At 37.9% G+C, this 27,440-nt stretch overlaps 1 protein-coding gene across 1 annotated transcript in view; it reads left to right on the plus strand.

Annotated features, from left to right (window-relative positions):
• The window catches only part of eml6 (EMAP like 6), a gene marked incomplete at its 3' end in the record, with an annotated part of 73,959 nt that overhangs the window by 21,727 nt on the left and 24,792 nt on the right, over positions 1-27,440 (plus strand). The window contains exons 5-21 of the mRNA XM_084395852.1: positions 723-908; positions 2,934-3,069; positions 6,642-6,843; positions 10,123-10,260; positions 10,338-10,594; positions 12,972-13,181; positions 13,312-13,479; positions 15,241-15,347; positions 15,521-15,621; positions 16,714-16,900; positions 17,058-17,163; positions 17,669-17,762; positions 17,848-17,948; positions 22,672-22,874; positions 23,633-23,744; positions 24,739-24,866; positions 26,787-26,928. Coding sequence (XP_084251978.1) covers positions 723-908; positions 2,934-3,069; positions 6,642-6,843; positions 10,123-10,260; positions 10,338-10,594; positions 12,972-13,181; positions 13,312-13,479; positions 15,241-15,347; positions 15,521-15,621; positions 16,714-16,900; positions 17,058-17,163; positions 17,669-17,762; positions 17,848-17,948; positions 22,672-22,874; positions 23,633-23,744; positions 24,739-24,866; positions 26,787-26,928 — 2,578 coding nt within the window. The remainder of the gene's footprint in view (positions 1-722; positions 909-2,933; positions 3,070-6,641; positions 6,844-10,122; positions 10,261-10,337; positions 10,595-12,971; positions 13,182-13,311; positions 13,480-15,240; positions 15,348-15,520; positions 15,622-16,713; positions 16,901-17,057; positions 17,164-17,668; positions 17,763-17,847; positions 17,949-22,671; positions 22,875-23,632; positions 23,745-24,738; positions 24,867-26,786; positions 26,929-27,440) is intronic.

Below are 27,440 nucleotides of genomic sequence, written 5' to 3' on the forward strand. Positions count from 1 at the left end.
ATGCTGTAATTTATTCGTTATTTCCTTTGTTGTTTTTGTCTTTACTGCAGATGCAATGTTTTTCATAGACATCAAAAAATGCATTAACATACTGAAAAACTTAAGGAATAGTACTCTCAAAAGTGAAAATTCTGTCAAATTTAGTACTCTGCAATATATTTTAAAGAGGTCATATTGAGGCTCTAGGCTCGACTAGAACAGGTTTTCCTGCTTGAATGTTGATTATTTTCCTCATATTCTCCATTGTTGCGGCTCCTCTCTTCCCAGTCTGTCAGTAACGCTCTGTTTACTTCCTGTCTCTATGAAGCCCCTCCTTCTGAAAAGCACACTGTGCTCTGATTGGTCGGCTGGAGCAGTGTGTTATGATTGGTCGAGCATGTTTGGGAAATGTCCCGCCACTTACCATAACCGCCAGTTTAACACACTACTGACTAACTCAACCAGGCCCCGCCCCTTTATTCTGCGTATGAATTATTATAATGAGGAATATTGTGACGTGTTCGATCCCGGAAGAAACTCAAGACTACAATGGAGGGGTTTCAGGAGTTCAGAAACACTGACACTGATATAGAGAAGAACTAAGAGCTTTTTCATGCTCAAACAGCAACATTACACACTAAAGACAGATTAACATGTAACAAAAGCATAATAGGTGCTCTTTAAGTCTTGATATGGTGATTAAAAGTTGTTTTTCAGAGGATCATTATTCTTTTGTCTCATAGTTTTGGACATTATGTGGCAATGCATTGACGCCAAAACGAGGGATTTTTGGAAAGACGGGGGACTTGCAAACTATCCTGTGCTTGGCAACGGCCAAAGATGAAGTGACGTATTCAGGAGCTCTTAACGGAGACATTTATGTGTGGAAAGGACTGAATCTGACACGAACCATACAGGCAGCGCACGGAGTGAGTGAAGCTCTTCACACATCACACACCATCTCTCCCACCATATACAAGTCAAGTCAAGTCAACTTTATTTATATAGCGCTTTTCACAATACAGATTGTATCAAAGCAGCTTCACAGTATTAAATAAAATAGTACATCAGTGTTAGTTTCTAGTGTAAAACGTCCATGTTTGGTAATGCTGATCAATAGTATTGTTGATTGATTAATTAAATTAAGTATCCCCAACTGAGCAAGCCAAAGGCAACAGTGGCAAGGAACCGAAAAACTCCATCAGGTGACCTAATGGAGAAAAAAAAAAAACCTTGGGAGAACCCAGGCTCAGTCGGGGGCCAGTTCTCCTCTGGCGTACACACCAGATGTCAGCTATATGATCATTCACTGCGGTCAGATGGTCAATGGTAGTTTGCATCCTGCACCTGCAACATTAGTGAATTCAGCAGCATAAACATGAATGACATCAGCAACATTAGTGAATTCAGCAACATTAGTGAATTCAGCAGCATAAACATGAATGACATCAGCAACATTAGTGAATTCAGCAACATTAGTGAATTCAGCAGCATAAACATTAGTGAAATCAGCAACATTAGTGAATTCAGCATCATAAACATTAGTGAAATCAGCAACATTAGTGAATTCAGCATCATAAACATTAGTGAAATCAGCAACTTTAGTGAATTCAGCATCATAAACATTAGTGAAATCAGCAACTTTAGTGAATTCAGCATCATAAACATTAGTGAAATCAGCAACATTAGTGAATTCAGCATCATAAACATTAGTGAAATCAGCAACATTAGTGAATTCAGCATCATAAACAAAAGTGAAATCAGCAACTTTAGTGAATTCAGCATCATAAACATTAGTGAAATCAGCAACATTAGTGAATTCAGCAGCATAAACATTAGTGAAATCAGCAACATTAGTGAATTAAGCATCATAAACAATAGTGAAATCAGGAACATTAGTGAATTCAGCAGCATAAACATTAGTGAAATCAGCAACATTAGTGAATTAAGCATCATAAACATTAGTGAAATCAGCAACATTAGTGAATTCAGCATCATAAACAATAGTGAAATCAGCAACATTAGTGAATTCAGCATCATACAGTAAACAATAGTGAAATCAGCAACATTAGTGAATTAAGCATCATAAACAATAGTGAAATCAGGAACATTAGTGAATTCAGCAGCATAAACATTAGTGAAATCAGCAACATTAGTGAATTCAGCATCATAAACATTAGTGAAATCAGCAACATTAGTGAATTCAGCATCATAAACATTAGTGAAATCAGTAACATTAGTGAATTCAGCAGCATAAACATTAGTGAAATCAGCAACATTAGTGAATTAAGCATCATAAACAATAGTGAAATCAGGAACATTAGTGAATTAAGCATCATAAACAATAGTGAAATCAGGAACATTAGTGAATTAAGCATCATAAACAATAGTGAAATCAGCAACATTAGTGAATTAAGCATCATAAACATTAGTGAAATCAGCAACATTAGTGAATTCAGCATCATAAACAATAGTGAAATCAGCAACATTAGTGAATTCAGCATCATACAGTAAACAATAGTGAAATCAGCAACATTAGTGAATTAAGCATCATAAACAATAGTGAAATCAGGAACGTTAGTGAATTCAGCAGCATAAACATTAGTGAAATCAGCAACATTAGTGAATTCAGCATCATAAACATTAGTGAAATCAGCAACATTAGTGAATTCAGCATCATAAACATTAGTGAAATCAGCAACATTAGTGAATTCAGCAGCATAAACATTAGTGAAATCAGCAACATTAGTGAATTAAGCATCATAAACAATAGTGAAATCAGGAACATTAGTGAATTCAGCAGCATAAGCATTAGTGAAATCAGCAACATTAGTGAAATCAGCAACATAAGCATTAGTAAAAATCAGCAACATTAGTGAAATCAGCACCATAAGTGAAATCAGCATCATGTGTCGACGGTTCAGACCTGTTTGTAAACTCTTCTTGTTTCTCAGGCTGGGATCTTCAGCATGCATTCGTGTGAAGAAGGCTTCGCCACAGGTGGGCGTGATGGATGTGTGAGGCTGTGGGATGTGGATTTCAAACCCATCACCAAGATCGATCTCAGGGAGGCGGAACAGGGTTATAAAGGTAAAAACATCACTTTAAAGTGAACATATCATGGATTGTGAAGTAGTTTAAAGGATTAGTTCACTTCAGAATAAAAAAAATGTCATTTTAAATTATAAAAAATTCTTTCTTCAGTGGAAAAGAAATGAAGGTTTTTGAGGAAAAAATACTATTCTATTCCAGGATATTTCTCCATATAGTGACTTCAATGGGGTCCAACTTCCAATGAAGGTTTAAATGTGAGTTTCAGTGCAGCTTCAAAGTCTCGACACGATCCAGCCGAGGAATAAGAGTCTTATCTAGACAAACCATCCGCCATTTTATAAAAACAATAAACATTTATATACTTTTAACCACAAATGCTGGTCTTGCACTAGCTGTGATGCGCCACACATTACGTAATCACTTTGAAAGGTGTTTTTAATTTCCCGGGATTCTGTTTGTAATGGTTTAATACATTTTAATAATCAAAAAGGATGTTTAATCAATTGAATTCATAAAACTTTAATAATTTAATAGTTTATTACAATTTTAGCAATAGTGCCCTTTTTTCTTTAGTTTTAATGATGATTTAATACAAATTTATTATCAAAAACGGTGGAAATCAAATGACTGCTAATTTAACCATTTAATGGATCTTTAATAAAAACATTTTTTAACTGTTTTCTTTCATTTTTGGCAAACAAATTGCTGCACAACAGAGGTTTTCTGTTGAACAACTGTGTGTTATTCCTTAAAAAATAACTTTTATTTTGATGGTTTGTTGTAAAGACCTGTGAGATTCTGTGCTTTAATATTCACACATTCACCCTACTACAAATTTGGCCAAATTCTGTGACATTCTGCGTATTTCCTGGATTCTGTGATTCCGTTTGTGTGAATCATGGGCTTTCATGCAACAAACCACAAATGCATCTTCCATAATTGACCATTTTTTCAAGGAAATTGCATTCAGTGATCTAGATTACAAAAGCAATATCTGATCAATAAAGCAGACGGTTTTAAACAGGAAGAGATTGATTTGACTCCATATGGGAAAGCCAGTCTATAAGGGATCCAGTCACCATGGAAACATCGCCTGCGCTTACACGGCCCGAGTGACAGTGTTTTCAGCGGATGTTAGTCTTGTAGTAATGAAGCCGTCACCGGTTTCCCAGCAGAACACTGTCAGATAATTGGGTGGGATAACGAACGATCAGGTCTGGTCAAAAACCAAAATCTTTTGGTCTGAAACCAAAATCCCCAAACCTCGCCGAATGCTTCCTGCAGGAAAGAACGTTTCTTCATATGACAGCACTAAAGTTTAGCTGAGAGTCTGAGAGAAACACAGCCCAGTAATCTCACATCCGACAGTCCCAGCCTGAGATCTCCACATGAACGTAAACATTCTCATCTCTCCACATTCATTTCATATATGTATATACTCTCACTAGACGATGACTATTGACTCGTTTGGGTCTGTTTTAGTTTAAACACGTCCAGTATAGACATAGTTCTCCCAAAGTGTGAAGCGAAGGCAAACGATCCACGCTGAGTTTGTTTACTTGACATTTTGCTGGCTTGTCCAATTTAGACTTTGGATGTGGCATGTTTTTGAGTTATTCAGCCGTATCGCTTGAGTTTCGGGGGTTTTACACTCAGTTAACGAGCCAATTAAATTCTGCCCTGCTGAAAACACCAGCAAACCACCTTTGAGTGTGAAGCTTGTGTTTTCTGCTTATATTAATTGCACCATGAAAAAAATCATTTGAGTTGTAAGGTGTCTTAACTGGGTTAATTTCCTCGGTGGATAAACTTACTGGTTCGCTTTTACTGGTTTAAATTCTGTGTGTGTGTGTGTGTGTGTGTTTTTCTTTGTCCACAGTCTTTATTTTTTCTTCTTAGTAAAGGGTTGATTTGATGCAGAAAATGCATCAGATAAAAACACATTAAAATTCCAAAACAGATGAATATTATTTATATAATTGAATATTATTAATATAATTCAAGTCATTTATTTTAGAAATGACTAAATATCCCAAAACAGATCAATATTATTTACATAATTAAATATTATTAATATAAATTAAGTAATTTATTTTACAAATTACTCTAAAAATCCTAAAACAGATGAGTTGTTTATATATTTAAATATCATTAATATATTTGAATATATTTTTTAAATCGTGTAAAAATAAATCCTAAAACAGATGAATAATATTTATTTAACTGAATATTGTTCATATAATTCAAGTCATTTATTTTACAAATGACTCTAAGAATCCTAAAATGGATAAATATTATTTACACAATTGAATATTATTAATATGATTCAAGTCATTTATTTTACAAATGACTAAAAATCCCCAAACAGATGAACGTTATTTATATATTTAAATATCATTAATATATTTTAAGTCATCCATTTTTAAAAATCACTCAGACAGACACTCAATCCTAAAACAGATTAATATTATATACATAATTGAATATTATTAATATAGTTCAAGTCGTTTATTTTATAAATGACTCTAAAAATCCATAAACAAATCATAAATATCATAAATATATTTTAAGTCGTCCATTTTTTTTTAAATCGCGTAAAAATAAATCCTAAAACAGATGAATAATATATATTTAACTGAATATTGTTAATATAATTCAAGTCATTTATTTTACAAATGACTCTAAAATAAAACCGCAATATCAAAGATAATCCAGATTTTTGAAATAATTATTTCACATTTGCTTGTTTTTGCAAACTGAGGGACACTGAGCTGGTCCTGATCCCAGAATGCTCCTTAAAGCTGGATGAGACGCCCGGACACCAATATCACATGGACGTATAGGGAAGATGCTATAGAAGTTGTTAAAAATTAAATGTGGCGTCTGCCATGACTAAAGCTATAAATCCCAAATCCCAAACCTCATATTATCCAGTGACCAGATATCTCAGTCTCAGCAGAACGATGGGCTTCTTGGATCTCAGGATTTATGTGACTGATCAGGGGTGTGTTTCCCGTATAACACCGTAACTCGCCGCTTCACTATCATAGAGCGATGAGGAAATCAACTAGCGAGTCTCGACTGTTTCCCGAAACCATATTGTCACAAATTGGTCGTTCAACCTCATTAGTTAACGATGTCACGCATGTGTTGGAGTAATAACTTCTTTTAATGAAACTGTTTGAGATCGAATTAACGCTAGATGTTTTTCTATACATTACAGACATGCATCTGAGGACTATTGCTCATTCTTCTCAGTTATTTCGCTTTATTTCCAGATTCAATCATCGACTCGTTCTTACACTAGAGCTCGTTCACACATGCACACTCTTCAAAAACGACGCTTTAAATCTCTTAAAAAACTCAAAGACGTAAATGACATTTGTATGTATTCTAAATGAAAGACACAGGTTGTACTGAATGTCAGCTTGCTTATTTTGCTCAAGATCAGGATTTCTTAAGTCCACATGTCATGCAATCTAGAAACTCTGCTTCTAACCACAGGTCGAGATCTGTCGCTCAAACACACAACTCTGCGATGCTGTTTGCGAATGTTCGTTGGATCGATGGTTTCGGGAAACACCCCTGATTGACTCTTTCTCTTCCAGGTCTGTCCATCCGCAGTGTGTGCTGGAGAGCGGACCGGATCCTAGCAGGAACTCAGGACAGCGAGATCTTCGAGGTGATGGTGCGAGAGCGAGATAAGCCGCTGTTGATCATGCAGGGTCACTCAGAAGGGGAACTCTGGGCGCTCGACCTGCATCCCAAACAACCTCTGGCCGTCACAGGCAGCGATGATCGATCTGTGCGGTCAGTCCAGAGGACTCACTCTATTCCACATCAGCTCACACTGTAGAGCGGAGCTAGAAATGTCATGTTTGGGGTTTTCCCTTTTAAATTTCATCTTTCACCATTTCTCTGATAAATTACTTTTCTGTCTTTTTTTTTTTAACCTATTTTTTTATTATTAAAGCAGAATACAGTTAGACGATACCATCAATACAAAACACATAAAACAGAAAGGATGTACGTGTAATTATGTGAAGTGTGTGTGTAAAATTGTGTTGAGTATGTGTATATCTCTATTATAAGTTTCATAGAACAATTCTCATTATACATACTATCTATCTATATATATATATATATATATATATAAATATAGCAATAGTAATAATCCAAGATGTGATAAAAAAAAAGGAATAAAAATAAATTATCAGAGAAATGGTGAGGTTGTTGAGCGAAAATGAAAGAAAAGAAGAGAGAGAAGATTAAAAAATATATATATATATTTATAATTATACATGTATATATGTGACCCTGGACCACAAAACCAGTCACATGGGCCAATTTTTTTAAATTTGAGATTTATACATCATCTGAACTGAATAAATAAGCTTTCCATTGATGTGTGGTTTGTTAGGATAGGACAATATTTGGTCGAGATACAACCATAGGCGTAATTCTATGGGGGGACAGGGGGACACGTCCCCCCCAATATTCAAAGAAGGACAATTTGTCCCCCCCAATATTTGATCATACTGTATGATTATCAGAGGCGGACAGAGTACAAAGCTACATTACTTGAGTAAAAGTACAGATACCCCTTGCTAAATTTTACTCAAGTACAAGTAAAAGTACTACAGTCAGATGTCTACTTAAGTAAAAGTACTAAAGTACTTGTTTTTAAAAGTGCAAGAGTAGAAGAGTACATTTTCAAAAATTTGCATTACTACTGCCACAGTGCTTACATTGGTAAACACAGCAAACACTGGAAGCGAAAACTATCATTAACTTGTTCAGAAAATTGAAATAGTCTGGCGAGATGGGGCCACGGTTTGGCACATTCCCTGGATGCGATATTTTTTTTCCCAGGATGGTAGGGGAAGACTCATGAATATTCATTAGGGAAGTCATCCCTGATTGGTCTGATGACCTACCCCTAACCCCACCCCTAAACCTACCCATCACTGGGGGTCTTATGACCTCCATAACCCCGCCCCTAAATAATGGATGAAGACGCAGCAGGTCCATCCCGGGAGCGATATTTTTTTTCCCAGGATGGTAGGGGTCAGGGAAGACCCCAGTGATGCTGTCACTGGGGTCTTCCCTGACCCCTACCATCCTGGGAAAAAAAATATCGCTCCCGGGATGGTCCTGCTGCGTCTTCATCCATTGTTTCGTCCATGGTTTCATCTCTTATCTAAATCTGACCATGGAGTTGACTTTGGCGGAAAGCTGAAGGTGATTGCTGATAGGCTGTCCCAATCAGTGGCACCTGCACAATCCAATCACATTTGAGAGGGTTTCCGAGATGTTTCTTTTTTCCTTTTTTTTTTTTTTCCTTTTTTTTTTTGAAGAAGTAACGGGTACTCACAGTTATGGATAGAAATGTAGTGGAGTAAAGAGTACAATATTTGCCTCTCAAATGTACTTGAGTAAAGTCATGAGTACTCCCCAAAAATGATACTCGAGTAAAGTACAGATCCCTCAAAATTGTACTTAAGTACTGTACTCAAGTAAATGTACTCCGTTACTGTCCGGCTCTGATGATTATGCGGGCAATATCGATGTGATTGCAAATACGTCTTTCTTTCCAGCTCCGAAAATATAAAATCCCGGCCGGTCCATTTCCCAAATCCATTCGACTGGCCTTACACTATACATTAACAAAACCTATTTCTCCTGAAATCCATGTCATGTTTTCCCTATACCTTTAGTAGCTCGTGCACCGTCAGTGAGTTAGGAAAAACCAAACAGAAGAAGAGTAGGAGCGCGAAATCTGACAGAGCAGGTGACGGCGGTGTCGTCTCACATGGTGAAATCTCATATGGCAGGTGACGGCGGTGTCCTCGCAGAGAAACCGAAGTACAGTTGTAAATTTATGTTTCCATTTATGGGTATTGCCAGAGTTTTTCCTGCATAGAGAATTATGAGGCGGCTGCCTCCGTCAAATTTCGTGCCGCCTCCGGCTCTCGACAAAACTCGGACAGACAGTCACATGGTCAGATACACTTTCCCCACCGTGATGGTTCTGTTGCGGTTATAAAAATATTTAAAATAATCTAATTTAATACAGTTATAATTTTTCAATGTAAATTATTTAATTTGATTGGTAACAGCCTAGTGTCTTATTATTTTAATTGGATATATTTATCAAATTTAAGAATTTGAAATGAAAGATGGAGCATACAGTTAATAAAATTAGGGGGGAAAATGCCCTTTATAAAGGTACAAAAAACTATTCTGAGTGTTTTCAAACAGTGATGTAATGAAAAATGGACAATTTTAAGTTTGAAGGGAGTAAAGCCTCTGTTTAGGCTATTAAGGAAATATAATTTTGCCAAAAGAAGAACTTTTATTTTAAATAAATGTTCATTTTAAATCAGCATGTCAGTGTGATATGTTACCATATTATCATGCTTAACACTAAGAATTTGAATAATTGTAATGTGATGATCAGATGCAGATATCTAAATCAGAGAATATCATAGGTTCGGGCGGTTTGCGGGTGGATTATTTATTTTTAACAGTGGATTCGGGTGACTCAAAGTGCACCAGATTAATGAATTTACCTTTAAAATGTACAAAATTTTCTTCCGGGGGAGCATGCCCCCGGACCCCCCTAGAGGTACCAAGTACACAGCTGTCCCCCCCAATGTGTGATTGACAATTTCGCCCTTGGATACAACTATTGAACATCTGGAATCTGAAGATGCAAAAAAATGGAAACATTGAGAAAATCTCCTTTAAAGTTGTTCATTTATGTTCACGATTGTGCTGCATTCACTCACACAAATACATGTTTTATATATTTACGGTAGGAAATTTACTAAATATCTTCATGGAACATGATCTTTACTGAATATCCTCATTATTTTTGGCATAAAAGAAAAATGGATAATCTTAACCCATATGATGTATTGTTGGCTATTGACCTTTAGATATACCCGTGCGACTCGAGACTGGTGACGTGATCCAGGGTCACATATATATATATATATAAATAAATAAAAGGACGAGGTGGTATGGGGGCACAGAGGTTGCATTGGGTTAATGTTCATCTAACAAGCCCGTTGTTTGTGCCGTCAGACTGTGGAGTTTATCCGAACACACATTAATCGCTCGCTGCAACATGGAAGAGGCCGTCCGCAGTGTTTCCTTCAACAACGACGGCTCCCAGCTCGCTCTCGGCATGAAGGACGGCTCTTTCACTGTTCTCCGGGTCAGGTAACTGAATGTAGATCACCACACTTCATTATTTCAGATGCACATGCAGAAGCTGAGAGTTTCTCCTGCTGTCTAAGGGACATGACGGAGGTGGTCCACATCAAGGACAGAAAGGAGGTCATTCACGAGCTCAAGTTCTCTCCCGATGGATCTTACTTGGCCGTGGGCTCCAACGACGGGTTTGTGGACATCTACGCCGTGGCCCAACGCTATAAAAAAGTGGGGGAGTGCAACAAGTCCACATGCTTCATAACGCACCTGGACTGGTCCGTGGACAGCCGATTCCTGCAGACCAACGATGGCGCTGGAGAACGGTTCTTCTACAGGATGCCAAGTATGATCCTTTACACGCCATTTATGACACAACGCTTCATGTTTTCTTCAAATTAGCAGAGACACCTTAGACACTGCCACATGATCCTTCAGAAATCATTCTAATATGATGATTTGCTGCTCAAGAAACATTTATGATTATGTTGAAAACAGTTCATATTTTTGTGATAATATCCAAATTAATACCCGCCAATCCGCCAGATGTGGGTAAAAATGAACTGTGGCGGGAAACGCTGTCAAATCACGAGACAATTTGGCGTGTTAGTATAGCCTCTTTCACACGGAGATTCCTGAAAATACACAGATAAAGTGACCCGGGATCTGACCCGGGTTCGTTTGATTTTGGTTCGTTCACACTGCCAGTGATTTTCCGGGATCTGAGAGTGCGTTCACACACAACCCCGTAAAAATCCCGTAAAGACACGTGACATCGATGTGACTTGTAATGTCTCAGCAGCGTCTTAAACCACACTTTTCTCTGATTCGATCATGAACTTGCGCATTACGTACCGTTTCACAGCTGGCGAACGATCCCGGCTTCAGCGTCATCACTACGACACGGCATTATTACGGCTTTTGTTCACACAGCGCGCGTTCCGGGACTGAACACGGCAATGTTACTAGGTCCCCAACCCGGGTCAATCCCGGGTCGTGTTTGCGTTCACACAGAAGGCGTTCGGGCAATTTCCCGGCATCATCGCGCTGTGTGAAAGGGGCTTACGTTTACTTTACTGGTGAAGTTCGTTTAAGACAAATCTGCACAGATTTAGCGCAAATACTCATCATACATGTGACCCTGGATCACGTCACCAGTCTCGGGTCGCACGGGTATATCTGAGGCAATAAACAATACAGTGTATGGCTCAAAATTATCGAAAATTATTTCTTTTATGCCAAAAATCATGAGGATTTTCAGTAAAGATCATGTTCCATGAAGATATTTAGTAAATTTCCTACTGTAAATATATAAAACATGTATTTCTGTGAGTGAGTGCAGCACACTCGTGAACATAAATGAACAACTTTAAAGGAGATTTTCTCAATGTTTAGATGTTTTAAATGTTTAAAAATTGACCCATGTGACTGGTTTTGTGGCCCAGGGTCACATGTATTAAATACAGTGTATTACGCAGAATCTGCTCATATCTGGCTAACTTGAACACACACGTCACTACACAACAAATAACGGCGCGCTTGTTCATTTGCATTGAAGCAATAGCGAAGATTAAAAAGCATTTGGTGAACAGAAAAGACATTGTTATTTTCCAACATCCTACATTTATTGATGTTCTTTGTCCTGTATTAAAGCGATAGTTCACTTTGAAATTAATTTTTGATATGTTTTAGCTTACCTCAAGGGCATCCAAGATGTAGGTGTCTTTGTTTCCGCAGTAGTTTCAATTTTGATATTTTTAGGTCAAACCGTTCTTGTCTGTCAGTCATATAATGCAGGTCTGTGGTCACTGTCTCAAAACACAAGCACAGAGTCCAAATTAAAACAATTCCCCATCGTCCAAATGAAACAATTCCCCATCATAAGTACACATTGATGGCCTAAGACACGAAACGAGCGGTTTGTGTGAGAAAACGAACAGTATTTATATCGTTTTTATCTCTTGAAAACAGCACACGTCCAAATGATCTGACGGCGCGGGCGGGTATAGATATATACATAGATGTCGCCTTGGCTACTGCAGTTCATTGGAACGAAACCGTAGCCAAGGCGACATCTAGTGTATATATCTATACCCGCCCGCTGGCGGTTATAGATGTATACACTAGATGTCGCCTTCGCTACTGCAGTTCATTGGAACGAAACCGTAGCCAAGGCGACTTCTATGTATATATCTATACCCGCCCGCGCCGTCAGATCATTTGGACGTGTGCTGTTTTCAAGAGATAACAACGATATAAATACTGTTCGTTTTCTCACACAAACCGCTCGTTTCGTGTCTTAGGCCATCAATGTGTACTTACGATGGGGAATTGTTTTAATTTGGACTCTGTGCTTGTGTTTTGAGACAGTGACCATCGACCTGCATTATATGACTGACAGACAAGAACGGTTTGACCTAAAAATATCAAAATTGAAACTACTGCGGAAACAAAGACACCTACATCTTGGATGCCCTTGAGGTAAGCTAAAACATATCAAAAATTAATTTCAAAGTGAACTATCCCTTTAATCTGTCCACCTAAAACACATTTTGCACTTTGAAAGAGGAAGAGGAGGAGATGCTTTTGGATTAAATCCAAATTAATCTCTGTTTCTTTAATTTCCTATTATCACTGTAAAGCTGCTTTGAAACAGTCTATATTGTTAAAAGCGCTGTATAAATGAAGGAGACCTGATGTAATCCATTGTTCCGTGTTTTTAGCCGGTAAATTCCTGACGAAGGAGGAAGCCAAAGGAATCCACTGGATGACGTGGACTTGTGTTCTCGGGCCGGAGGTGAACGGCATCTGGCCTAAATATTCCAACGTCAATGACATCAATTCTGTGGACGCCAATTACAGCAGTGCCGTTCTGGTGACGGGCGACGACTTCGGCCTGGTCAAGCTCTTCAGATTCCCGTGTCTTAAGAAAGGTCAGCTTGAGCCGGTGCACACTGCGGTTTATAATGTTTGCTTTGCTTTGCTTTAGTCATCCAGACTTATCCCGCTGTGATCCAAACACAAATAAACCGGTGTGTGCGCTAACAATTCTGATTCTTTTAGCTGCCAAATTCAAGAAATACATCGGCCACTCGGCCCATGTGACCAATGTGCGCTGGTCACATGACCTGCAGTGGGTGCTGAGCACGGGCGGAGCGGATCACTCCGTGTTTCAGTGGAGGTTTCTGCCGGAAGGAGTCATGAATGGTGTTTTGGAGCCACTGTTGCAAGGTGATCTAATCCTTAAACTCAATAGAAATGAGGACTTTACAATAAGGTTCGTTAGTTAACATTAGTTAACTACATCCGTTAGCATGAACTAATAATGAACTGCACGTATACAGCATTTATTAATCTTTGTTAATGTTAATTTCAACATTTACTAATACTTTATTAAGATCTTGTCAACATTAGTTTGAACTAACATGAACAAACAATGAACAGCTGTATTTTTATTAACATTAACAAAGATTAACTTATACAGTATTGCTCATAATTAGTTGATGTTAGTTAATACATTAACTAATGTTAACTAATGAACCTTATTGTAAAATTTTACCCTTTATTTTACAGTGTCCTTGTTACACATTTTACATGTAGTTACTGTAGTAATAACTATAAATTATGCATAATTACATGCAACTAACCTTAAACGCACCCTAACCCTATAGTAAGTACATGTAGTTAATTATTATACTTAAAGTTCCCCTGTAGTCAATAATTGTATCCCTTAAAACTCATCTTTGATCACCAAAATGACATATTTAGGTGTTTTTTCCTTGAAAAAAAAGTCTTCTGTTCTTAAAATATCTTGAATGTAACTTGACACCCTCGCCTCATTTGGTATGCGTGGTTCTATGAATATGCAAATGAGCCCCGCCTCCACTCACTCGCTCAGCTCAGAGATCCACTGGTTGACGATCACACGTTGATCTGATTGGTTACAAGGTAGTTTGTGACGTCAGAAACACCAGCGATTTCAAAGTGTGTGTTTGAGACTGTCTTTGGTTCACTGCAGTTTTAAGGAGGAAATACTCAGCAATGGTGTCGACTTATGAACTTACACATGCTTTGTCTTAAAGCATATTAAAAACACCACATAGACACATAAACAACATTAAAAGCTGGATTTACACCACAGGGGGACTTTAAATATAATTACGCTGTAACACGGACACCTTAAAATAAAGTGTAATTGAAATGAGTATTGAAGTTTTAATGTTGCATTTAATGTTAAGTTTAGTCTAAGATGAAACAGAATAGAATTCTAACTAAAATAAAATTCAAAAAATGTCTTACATAAAAGTTAAGGATATTTTGTATTCTCAAAAACATTTTAGAATGTTCTTATTTTTAGACAAAGACATTTAAAATTTAAAGACAAAATGAAATTAATGTTCTTAAAATCAGCATAAATAACCTCTACAAGTTAGAATAACTTTATATGACTAAAATAGTGTGCATGCTTATATCATTGTCATGTTTTTTATTTTATTTTTTGTTTAGTAATTGTGAACATAGTTTGTGAACATGTTTAGATACTGTGATGCAAGAATATTTTTTCAGACAATTAAGTATTATCATATATCATATTATGATAATTACTGTAATCTGCAGGCAGCGAAAAACAATTGATCAGTTGATCAGCGAGTGTTTGTCAAAATCCACTGGCATCAATTAGATAACAGCAAAACCTGTTGTTTTCTTCCTAATAAAAAAACTTGCGAATATTTGAGAACTTTCTCAAGTATGTTTAAAAAATTGCACTTTAGGAACATTATCACGATTTCTTCTTATAATTTTCATTGATCAGTTGATCAGTCAAAAATCAACAGGCATCAATTAGAAACACCAAAACCAACATTTTCTTCTTAATAAAAAAATAAGATGTCCTACACAATTATAATTTTTTTTTTAATTGCACTTTCTAACGATTTCCTCTTATAATTTAGAGTTGAGACACACAGTTTTGACAGTGTTTTCCGTTCACAGAGGGTTACGCCGACTCCAACAGCGGCGAATCCGACTCCGACCTCTCCGACGTTCCCGAACTGGACTCAGACATCGAGCAAGAAGCCCAGATGAACTACGAGCGTCAGGCAAGAATGAGAGGCTGTTATGTAACACACATGCTCCGCTGCTTTAATCCCGTTCCTCATTATTTTCACAGCTGATTGGCTGGACGCTTCCCTACTGTTGCCCTTTATGCTTGAATCTCTGAATATGTTGCGTGTGGATTTCCCCTGTAACTGTTGTCCTGATCTGCCCTCAGGTGTATAAGGAAGATCTTCCTCAGCTCAAGAAGAAGCTGGCCGGATCTCTGAAGAGGCAGAAAGCTCCAGACGAGGGGTTACGCCTGCAGTTCGTCCACGGGTACATCACTGCACTCCTCATGATGTGTTTGACATCAGCAGTGTGTGTCCACATCTTTGACCCACTCTCCGGATCTAAATCTGTTTATATGATTTATATTTTTATACATTGATTTTTTTTGTTATACTTATTAAAAAATTATAATATACAATATTTACTCATATTATTTATATATTGGAATTTTTAATATATAATTCATAATATAATTATATTATATATATATATATATGTTAAAATTTACAATCAAATTATATGTATAAATCCAAATTTATAAATATAATTACTTATAAAAATACAAATAATAAAAAAAATTAAACATATACTATATATATATATACATTAAGGATTTATATTTTTATCCACTGATTATATTATACTAATTTATACTCATAATATTTTTATATTTTAATATATATTGTATTTTTCAATATATAATTTATATATAGATATAAAAAATTGAATATAAAATTTCATGTATAAATCATAATTAAAAAATATACATATATTATTTAATATATAATCTATATATTAAATATAATATATTTATATTAATTTTATATGTATATATATATATATATAGTATTTTATTATATGATTTTATATTTACAGAATAAATCCGTTATAATGTCAAATTTGATAAATGTTAGCAAAAATGAACAAACAATCTGTTTATTCACGTGTATATTTCATAATTGATTGTTTAATTGATATATAATTTTGTATTTACTTAATGAATCCATAAATTATAAATTATACATATTAAAATAATCATAATATAAACTCATATTATCTATATAATATTTATATTATAATATTTTTCTTATATATATATATATAATCTAAATATTGTTATATTTTATATAGTTTGTATTATGTTATATTTTATATTATATTTATATTAACTTTGAATGTCAAATTAGATAAATGTTAGCTTGTTAATGCTAAATGTTAAACATATTAACTGTATGTATATGTAATAATGTGTTAACTTTCAGATGAATATGTATAAAGTTTCTCCAGTGGCCGCATGTCATGTGACGTGTCTCTCTCTGCGTGTGTGTGTGTGTGTGTGTGTGTGTGTGTGTGTCTCAGGTACAGGGGCTGCGACTGCAGGAATAATCTGTTTTACACTCAGGCCGGAGATGTGGCGTATCATGTGGCGGCTGTAGCCGTGGTGTATAACAGACAGCAACACACACAGCGCTTTTACCTCGGGCATGACGACGATATCCTGAGCCTCACTGTGCACCCGCTGAAAGATTACGCGGCCACCGGACAGGTGAGACACGTCTGGAAAACAGTCAGATGCTTTGCGCTATAGGATTGGATCAGGATAACAGCTTTAATTCATATTGCATTCAGTTTGCATTTCTCTGTAAAGCATACGGGCAGAGCGTGCACATGTTGAAATATGTGTGTGTGTGTGTGTATGTCAGGTGGGGCGAGATCCGGCCATCCATGTGTGGGACATCCAGACGCTGAAGTGTTTGTCTCTCCTGAAGGGTCAACATCAGCGAGGGGTTTGTGCTCTAGAGTTCACAGGTCAGACCCCACACACTATACATTCACATCTGATAAGAAGCTTTTAATATTTGAGTTCAAATTTATGCAAAATTGGCAGATATTTCAGAACTTTGACATTGAAGCATTGACAAAATGTTCGTATTTTAAGCAAAATAATCCAATGCATCTCCAGAAATGTTTTATGCAAATCTTAAACAAAGCTGAATGTTCAGCATCATTACTCCAGTCTTCAGTGTCACATGATCCTTCACAAATCACTCTAATATGATGATTTATTTGATTTATTATTTATTTATTTATTTAAATGATGCTCAATTATTTGTAGTGGTTCTTATTATTATCAATGTTGAAAATAGTTTATGCTGCTTGATATTTTATATATTTTGTGGAATCCGTGATACATTTTTCATGCAGCATTTATTTGAAATGGAATTAAAAATGTCTTTAAAGTCACTTTTGATGATTTTAATGCGTTTTCAAGTCACGTTCTCTTATTTCTCTTTGAAAAATCGTTCCCATGTAGCGGATGGAAAGAGTCTAGTGTCTGTGGGAATCGACGAAGACCACTCCATAGTCATCTGGGACTGGAAAAAAGGCGAAAAACTGGCCAAATCCAGGTAAAACAAACTCATTCAGTGCTAAACGGTGTGTGCAACAAGCGGAGTTGGTCACGAAAGACATCTGTCGCTCTCTCTGCCATAGAGGACATAAAGATAAGATCTTTGTGGTGAAAGGAAACCCGTTCCGCATGGACAAACTGCTCACGGTGGGAATGAAACACATCAAGTTCTGGCTGCACACAGGTAAAGATGTTCCTTTCAATGCCAGTTGTCTGTATAAGATTGTGAATAATATGACACTTGCGTTAGGGATGGGCTATGGCCCTATTTTAACGATCTGAAACACGAGTATCAAACGTGAAACGCAAGTAACTTTGTGGGCGGATCTCGGGCGCTGTTGCTATTATACCGGCGGGATAAATGACTCTTGCGCCCGACGCAAATCTAAAATGTGTTGGTCTGAAGTAGCTTCATTACTCATAGGTGTGGTTTGGGCGTAACGTGAAATAAACCAATCAGAGCGTCATCTCACATTCCCTTTAAGAGCAGGCGCGCTTGTTCCATGGCGGATTGCTATTATAACGGCGGATTTGCCAGGAGCGGTTCACAGCCGAGGAGACCGACGTTCTCGTCAGGGCCGTAAAACACAGAGAAGTGACATTGGGGACGGAGAAACACACCCAGATTAGCTTCGGTTAAACAGGCGTATGATCATTTGGGTAAATGTGTAAGCTAGATTTATGCCTATTCTTTCACATCTTCATGGACACCACAATGATTTCCCTCGTGTGGAATATTTTTCCTTGTAATTATGTTTGGTTTGCAAAAATGAAAACTGCTGCGTCTGTGTGTAGATGAGAGAAGCAAAGTGTGTGTGTGTTGTGCACACGCTACATTATGGCCAAGCATGCGCCCTTAAAATAGCATCTGAACACTGACTTTAGACGAGGTTTCTCCTGGTCTGTGGCGGGATTGTTTTCTGAAACTGCAAAATAGCACCCGGGAACGTTTGCGCCGGAACACGCCTCCTCTTTTCGCTGAACCGCCCCCGGGAGCGCAAGTTTATTCCCTAATTTACCGGCGTGCGTCTGTGGAGGGAAAAGTCCGCTGTGCGTCGGCTGAGAAATAGGAATGACACATGCATTGGTGTACGAAGTCAATTGCGCTGGGAGCAAGATAGGGCCCAAAGTCTTCCCGCGATAATAACGATAAAGCCTAGTTGATGACGTATCTCTGTCTGGGACCCGTTTGAACTGGTACACAGATATATTTCACTCGCCGAACACTAGACGCGTTTCCATTACAGATTTGCGCAAAACTTTTGCGGGTTTTTTTTCTCTTACTGCCGACAAAAAACTATTGCGAAACGACGGCGTTTCCATTAACCGATGCTGTGCGTAAAACAATAAGTCATTCCAAAAATCATGGCGACAGATGTTGGTAGGTATATATATATCCCAGTCACCGCACTAGTCATTATTATTAATGGAAGGAGACGCAAGCGTGTTTTCCCAATCATTAATGGTGAGGAAAGACCCTTATTATACTTGTGAGCGGCACATATGAGGAGTTTCTGGGTGTTTCTCACTCAGATCTGCTTCGAGGTCTTGATTGTGGCATTTCTTTGAGGTTTAGAATCCAGTATTCCTGTAATTATTTTGTCTTTTATGAATTTAATAAAGAACTCTGTCTCGTATTCTGTCCAAACACACCGCGTCGTCTACGTCATGTGACTGTAAATGCGCAAAAACTGTTTCCATTGCAGTTTTGCGAAATATTTCTTTTTCGAATTGCCTGATAAACCTCCTCATGCGAGCGGGAAAACTTTTGCGCAATAAATGGGAGTTTTCGCGAAATTGACGTGTTTCCATTGGGCGTATTTTCAATTCGCAATTTCAATTTGCGGAATTTAAAGGGTAATGGAAACACGGCTTGTAAAGCGATCTATTTCAGTTCATCTCGATGAACGCACGGTGTATTTGACACACAGTGAACACTAGTGTGAGAGCGCTCAGTGTTTCTCACACACTCAAAGAGAGAGAGAGAGAGAGAGAGAGACTTACATACTACGCAGAATTGACGTGCTACATGTAAACGATATTCTTTGTTGTGTTTTCCTGTAAAAATAATGGAGTTAATCTGGAATTATTCAGCCTTTATGAGCGAGCAGAAACGAATGCGCAAACGCAGAAGTGATTAATATTCATGAACCCGGAAGCTCGTCAATCCTTAGTGCGGTTTATATTGTTATTAGTAGTAGAATTCGTAGTAGTATTATAATCTTATTGGTATTATTGTTAGATTTTTACATTTCAAACTTGTACTTGATTTGAATTATTATTGTGTGATGTTTTTCAGTACAGTTGCACTATTTAAACATTATCTGCACTTTTACAGAAGAAACATTATCTGTCATTTTTCCATTTCATTTCTGCAACATTTTGTATTTACAGAATGAATCAATTTTAATGTCAAATTAGATAAATGTTAGCTTGTTAATGCTAAATATTAAACATATTAATTGTATGTATATGTAATAATGTGTTAACTTTCAGATGAATATATATATAAAAAAAACTTTTAATGTTTATCAGCATGTAGTTTTTTGCTGAAATCTTTGAAGCACTAGCTCTCCCCGTCTCTCTCACGTCACATGACCGCAGGAGAATCTGCCAGATCACATTGAGCCGTCAGAAGCTGATGTGACGGTTTTGTCTGTACCATCAGCGCTCCGTATTCCACCAATTAAACCAGCTTTTAAAAGAGCTCAGAGAGTCACAACACACCGCTGGAGCAGCAGAAGCACTCTCAGCGGGAACTCACGTTCACAACGCTTTTTTTTTCAGCTTCTTACACACAGAATCTGAAACCTGACACTCAAACACCAGAACCACACACACCAAATCTGCAAAGCCATACACTAATTCTCGGCCTTCGACTCAGTTTTCAATTTCATAAAACACTTTTTGAAAACCACAACACACACTTCTCTGTGTGACACACACACAAATCTAATGGGAATTATCTTTATTTCCTTTTTCAAACACAACCTATTAAAACGCCACAGTAATTCATCAGAGCCTCACACACACTCCTCTCACACACACTCCTCTCACACACACTCCTCTCACACACACTCCTCACACACACACACTCACACGCACTCCTCTCACACACACTCCTCACACACACACTCCTCTCACAGACACTCCTCACACACACACACTCACACACACTCCTCTCACACACACTCCTCACACACACACTCCTCTCACACACACTCCTCACATACTCCTCACACACACACTCCTCTCACACACACTCCTCACACACACACACTCACACACACTCCTCCTCACATACACTCTCACACACACTCACACACAGTCCTCACATGTGCAAACACACACACACACTCCTCACACGTGCAAACACTCACACTCACACACACTCCTCACACGTGCAAACACTCACACACACTCCTCACACGTGCACTCACACTCACACACACACTCTCATACATACTCCTCACACATGCAAACACTCACACTCACACACACACTCTCATACATACTCCTTACACATGCAAACACTCACACTCACACACACTCCTCTCACACACACTCCTCACACACACACTCCTCTCACACACACTCCTCTCACAGACACTCCTCACACACACACACTCACACACACTCCTCTCACACACACTCCTCACACACACACTCCTCTCACACACACTCCTCACATACTCCTCACACACACACTCCTCTCACACACACTCCTCACACACACACACTCACACACACTCCTCCTCACATACACTCTCACACACACTCACACACAGTCCTCACATGTGCAAACACACACACTCCTCACACGTGCAAACACACACACACACTCCTCACACGTGCAAACACTCACACTCACACACACTCCTCACACGTGCAAACACTCACACACACTCCTCACACGTGCACTCACACTCACACACACACTCTCATACATACTCCTCACACATGCAAACACTCACACTCACACACACACTCTCATACATACTCCTCACACATGCAAACACTCACACTCCTCACACATGCAAACACTCACACTCACACACACACACTCCTCACACGTGCAAACACTCACACTCACACTCACACACACACTCTCATACATACTCCTCACACGTGCAAACACTCACACACACACACACACACACAAACACACTCACACACACTCCTTACACATGCAAACACTCACACTCCTCACACATGCAAACACTCACTCACACACACACACACACACACACACACTCCTTACACGTGCAAACACTCACACACACACTCCTCACACGTGCAAACACACACACATACACACACACACACACACACACACACACACACACTCACACACACTCCTCACACGTGCAAACACTAACACACTCACACACACACACACACACACACAAACACTCACACACACTCCTCACACGTGCAAACACTCATTGCTTTACTGAACACCAGCCAATCATGGCTTTAGAATAGGCCTATAATAGGTCAAAGGTCGAGTTATAGGTTTTTCAGACTGTGTAATACTGTATTCACAACCACAAACACAAATAATAAATAGTTTATTTTCAATTGCACTTTCATGTTTACCGTGAGTTTTTTCAACATCTCTCTGACAATTACTTTCAGTCTTGAACAGAAATGTTCAGAGGAGCTCATGAAGGAAGAGCTTTAGGTTTTGAATAATATTTCAAAAATATAATATTATGGCAAAGGTGTTTGCAACGTAACACAAATGTTTGCTTTTGAGATGTTTGTTATATTTTGAATGCAGATCTTCATTTTGCACGAGATGTGAGGCATTTTGCTTTTTGTGTGCAATTCTTGGATTTGTGAAGTTTTGAAAAAAAAGAGGAAGTTTTGAAAATGTGTGTGAGCATGCGTGTTCCTCAATGCAGGAGGAGGTCTGACGTTTAAGAGGGGTATCTTCGGGAATCTTGGGAAGCAGGAGACGATGATGTCGGCTTGTTACGGGCGCTCGGAGGATCTGGTGTTTTCTGGCGCCACGACGGGTGACGTGTACATCTGGAAGGACACCACGCTCATGAAGAGCATCAAAGCTCACGATGGCCCTGTGTTTGCCATGTGCTCGCTGGATAAGGTGTGTGTGTGTGTGTGTGTGTGTGTGTGTGTGCTTCTCTTCTTCAAGATGTCATACACACCGTTATACATGCAATACAACCTGGTAACCTGGTGTATTAGATAGAAATAAACTGTAGGTGAAGACGGTAAAAATGTGTGTGAATTGAGTGAGTGTGTGCATGTGTGTGTGTGCGTGTTTGAGTGAGTGTGTGTGAATGTGTGTTTGTGTTTTTGTGCGTGTTTGAGTGTGTGTGAGAGTGAGTGTGTGTGCGGGTGTGTACGTGCGTGTGTGTGTGTGTGTGAGAGTGAGTGTGTGTGCGGGTGTGCATGTTTGAGTGTGTGTGAATGTGTGTTTGTGTTTTTGTGCGTGTGTGTGAGTGAGAGTTTGTGTGCGTGTGTGTGTGTGTGTGCGTGCGTGCGTGTGTGTGGAAATAAAATAATAAATTAAGATGAAAAAAAAAAGAAACATTTTTTTTATAATATATTTATATTTATGTACCAAAAAATCTGTAATAATAATAAACAAAATAACAATAAGGTAAGTAGGATTAATATATAACCTGGGCAGGTTTAGGGGTCGGGTTAATGTGTGTGTGTGTGTGTGTGTGTGTGTGTGTGTGTGTGTGTGTGTGTGTGTGTGTGTGTGTGTGTGTGTGTGTGTGTGTGTGTGTGTGTGTGTGTGTGTGTGTGTGTGTGTGTGTGTGTGTGTGTGATGTGTGTGAGTGTACATACTTATATATGTATCTATTATCTGTAATGGTGTGTTATGACCTGAAGGGTTTTGTGACGGGGGGTAAAGATGGAGTTGTGGAACTGTGGGACGACATGTTCGAGAGATGCCTGAAGACCTACGCCATCAAGAGGGCCGCGCTCTCGCCTTCCTCAAAGGGTGTGTGTTCCTCCGCGTGTGTTTCTCTGTGTGTGTTTCAGGGTCAGTGAAGAACCGGTTTACCTGGAGAGGATCTTGAGCTGCTCTCTGCTTCTCTGTAGATAAAGAAATACAAGTTTGTGTCATTTAGTTTAACTCTGGTATTCCTCACATAGGAGTCACACTTATGATCCAGACAATATAATAAGCAGGCAATATAATAAGCATAAAAAAAAAAAGAAAAAAAAAAGATGAAACAAATGTACTATATTTTATTTCAATAGTATTTATTATTTAATATTTTGCATTTTAAGGGGATTTAATGATACTAGACAATATTCACCTCTAAATTATTCACTTTAATGCTACATAAAATAATATAAATATTACAAAAATATTTTGTTTTGTTAAATTAATACAGCGTTTAACATTTTTTTAATGAAATGAATATATATTTTGTCTCAGTAATATTTATTATTTTGATGAGAATTCATGGTATTAGACAATATTCTCCTCTAGATTATTTATTTATATGTAAATGAATACCTGTATTAGAAAAAATAATTCAAGTTAATTTCAATTACAATACAGTGTTTAATTAAAATAGAGCAAATATATTTAAAATCCAATGCATGGAAGGCAAATTGGTGCCATCTGGTTTGAGAAATGAAGAAAATAATATTTAATGACACATAAATATATACACTGGTCTGTGTATTCCATAGTTGCTTAAAAGAGTAATTTCAAACATAATTATTTACTTGACTTACATTATGTGTTGAAATTGGATATATATATATATATTAAGACATTATGAAGGACTAGTTAATTGTGGCTGATATTGTACCCCAAAAATGCTCTGTATTTATTATTATTCCTGTGGCGGTCCAAAAGATCACAAGTTTTAAAACTATTTGATTTAAGGTCAGTCAGCCTTTTCTAATCATGTCCATGTTTTTTCATGTAGTACCAGTACAAGTGTCAGTCTAAAAGGGTTACGTTTGTGTTATTTTAGGCCTGCTGTTAGAGGACAACCCCTCCATCCGAGCGATCACTCTGGGACACGGACACATTCTGGTGGGAACAAAGAACGGAGAGATCCTGGAGATTGACAAGAGCGGCCCGATGACTTTACTCGTACAGGTGTGTGTCCCCGTCAGATATAAAGCTGCGGAATAAAAACACGGTCAAGCCAACTGAAGAGCTCAGGCAGGTCAACTAGTTCACAACATGGTTAATTATGTGCGTGTGTGCATTTAGCAGACGCTCCATCGAAAGCGACTCGCCAACGTTTTCCATCTAGCTACAATAATCCGCTTAATGCTACTATATGTAAGAATTTTGTAATAAAATATCCCAAAATCACTTGCACAGTGTGATATATTTCCTGCAGTTGTGTACTTACAATATCCCAAAAGTTCCCAAATATTTTTAATTTCAGAGAAATTCCAATTTTAAATAACGGCTCGTCCCTGTTCACTTGTCGCCTGTCAATGACGTAATATCCGCGTTATCCCTGGTTAGTAACCATGGCGACAGACGTGGACAACCGCGTTACGTCTAGCGGCGCGCTCACGCTGTTGTTGTTTCGGTCAAACATTATGGACCATGGCAAGCGGACTTTGGGACAAAAGGAGAACTAAAACGAGGATCAATATCAGTGTGGCGTTTTCGAGATGCCGAGAGCTAGCGTCCGCGGCTAACTTCCACTGAGCAAATGTACATAAAACTAATCAATGTTATATAGCTCAACATGATGAAATGTTAGAATATGATCAGTATGTTATTCTAATGTTGATCTAGCTTACTGCTAGTCTCATACAGACAAACTCACACACAGAATAACATTATAACTTTAACACACTCAATGCAGTTTAGTGTGATAGTGTAGAGCAAGTGAAGCAGCGCTGCGTTACCTCACAAGTTTCATTCATCTGATAAATTGCCCTGTGTGAGTGTTATTCAGCTCTTGAGGGTAAGTTAGTTCGGTAGAATGAAATGTCCTCATTCCTTTATATCCGCGGGACTCGCGTGTGGCGCTGAGATCTGTCTCTCATTAGCACTCGAGCCCTGCTTCATTCCACAGTCATGTTAAAAACATCAGTGTATTCACTCATCCATAAACATTATTAGATCCATCAGCATGACGACAAGTTCCATAATTCTGCTTATGCGTCATCAACCTATGCCTTTGTTATTGTGAGAGGTTAGCGACCCCTAGTGGCGAAAAAAATTACATATTGTATCTTTAATATCAGCTTTGTTGAACTTTTTAACAGGTTTCTTCAATATGATAATAGCCATGTTTCATCCACCTATTTTTATGCACATTTTGGGATATTGTATAAAAAACAAACACTGGACAGAAACGGCAAGATGCGCAAAAATGTATATAAAAAACAAACAACATGTGTGCTCATTTTAGTCTGACAAGAAGACATGCACATAAACTACGATGGAAATAAATCCCTTGATGAGCAACAGAAAAACTCACGTGACTCTCGTGACTTGCGTTCCCGAACACCAGCATCCGAACGCCAGAGAACATGAGCGTTTATTGCGTTTCATCAGACGCTCTGAGACGAACTCATTTATAATGGAGGATAAAGAGCCACAGTTTCTTCCCTGATTGCAGCAACTTCCTTTTTTATTTCGGATATTTTGCACCAGGAAGTGACTATTTTGTTCACTTAAACACATGGGATGGAAACGCTGAAAACATTCGCAAATGTTTTATGTGATATTCCAATTAAAGTTAAAAGTTAAAAATAATTCATTTGATTTTCAATTAATACAGTTTAATTAAAATAGAGCAAATATATTTAAAATCCAATGCATGGAAGGCAAATTGGTGCCATCTGGTTTGAGAAATGAAGAAAATCATATTTAATGACGTAAATATACATATACAGGTCTGTGTATTCCCTAGTTACTTGTAAGAGTAATTTCGAACATAATTACTTTTATTATGTGTTGCATATGTATGTATATATATATTAAGACATTATGAAGGACTACTTAAATGTGCAACTTTACATGGATATTGTGTGTATTGTGTTTTAGGGTCATATGGAGGGGGAAGTTTGGGGTCTGGCTGCTCATCCACTGCTGCCCATCTGTGCCACTGTGAGTGACGACAAAACACTGCGGATCTGGGAGCTCTCAGCCAACCATCGAATGGTGGCCGTCCGGAAACTGAAGAAAGGTAGATGATCTCTCACAATACAGTAACAGCTAACCTTCTGCCAGTGGGTAGGGCTCTATGATTTATGCAGAAAAATACAGACAGAATGTATTTTGTTGTATTATTTTCATGTTATCACTGTGAAGCTGCTTTGATACAATCTGTATTGTAAAAAGCGCTATATAAATAAAGGTGACGACTTGACATGACATGACTTGACATGACTTGACTTGACATGACATGACATGACTTGACTTGACATGACATGACTTGACTTGACTTGACATGACTTGACATGACATGACATGACTTGACTTGACTTGACTTGACATGACTTGACATGACTTGACTTGACTTGACTTGACTTGACTTGACTTGACATGACTTGACTTGACTTGACATGACATGACATGACTTGACTTGACTTGACATGACTTGACATGACATGACATGACTTGACTTGACTTGACTTGACATGACATGACATGACTTGACTTGACTTGACTTGACTTGACTTGACATGACTTGACTTG

The sequence above is a fragment of the Rutilus rutilus genome (assembly GCF_951802725.1).
Source record: "Rutilus rutilus genome assembly, chromosome: 22".
NCBI classification, from domain to species: domain Eukaryota; kingdom Metazoa; phylum Chordata; class Actinopteri; order Cypriniformes; family Leuciscidae; genus Rutilus; species Rutilus rutilus.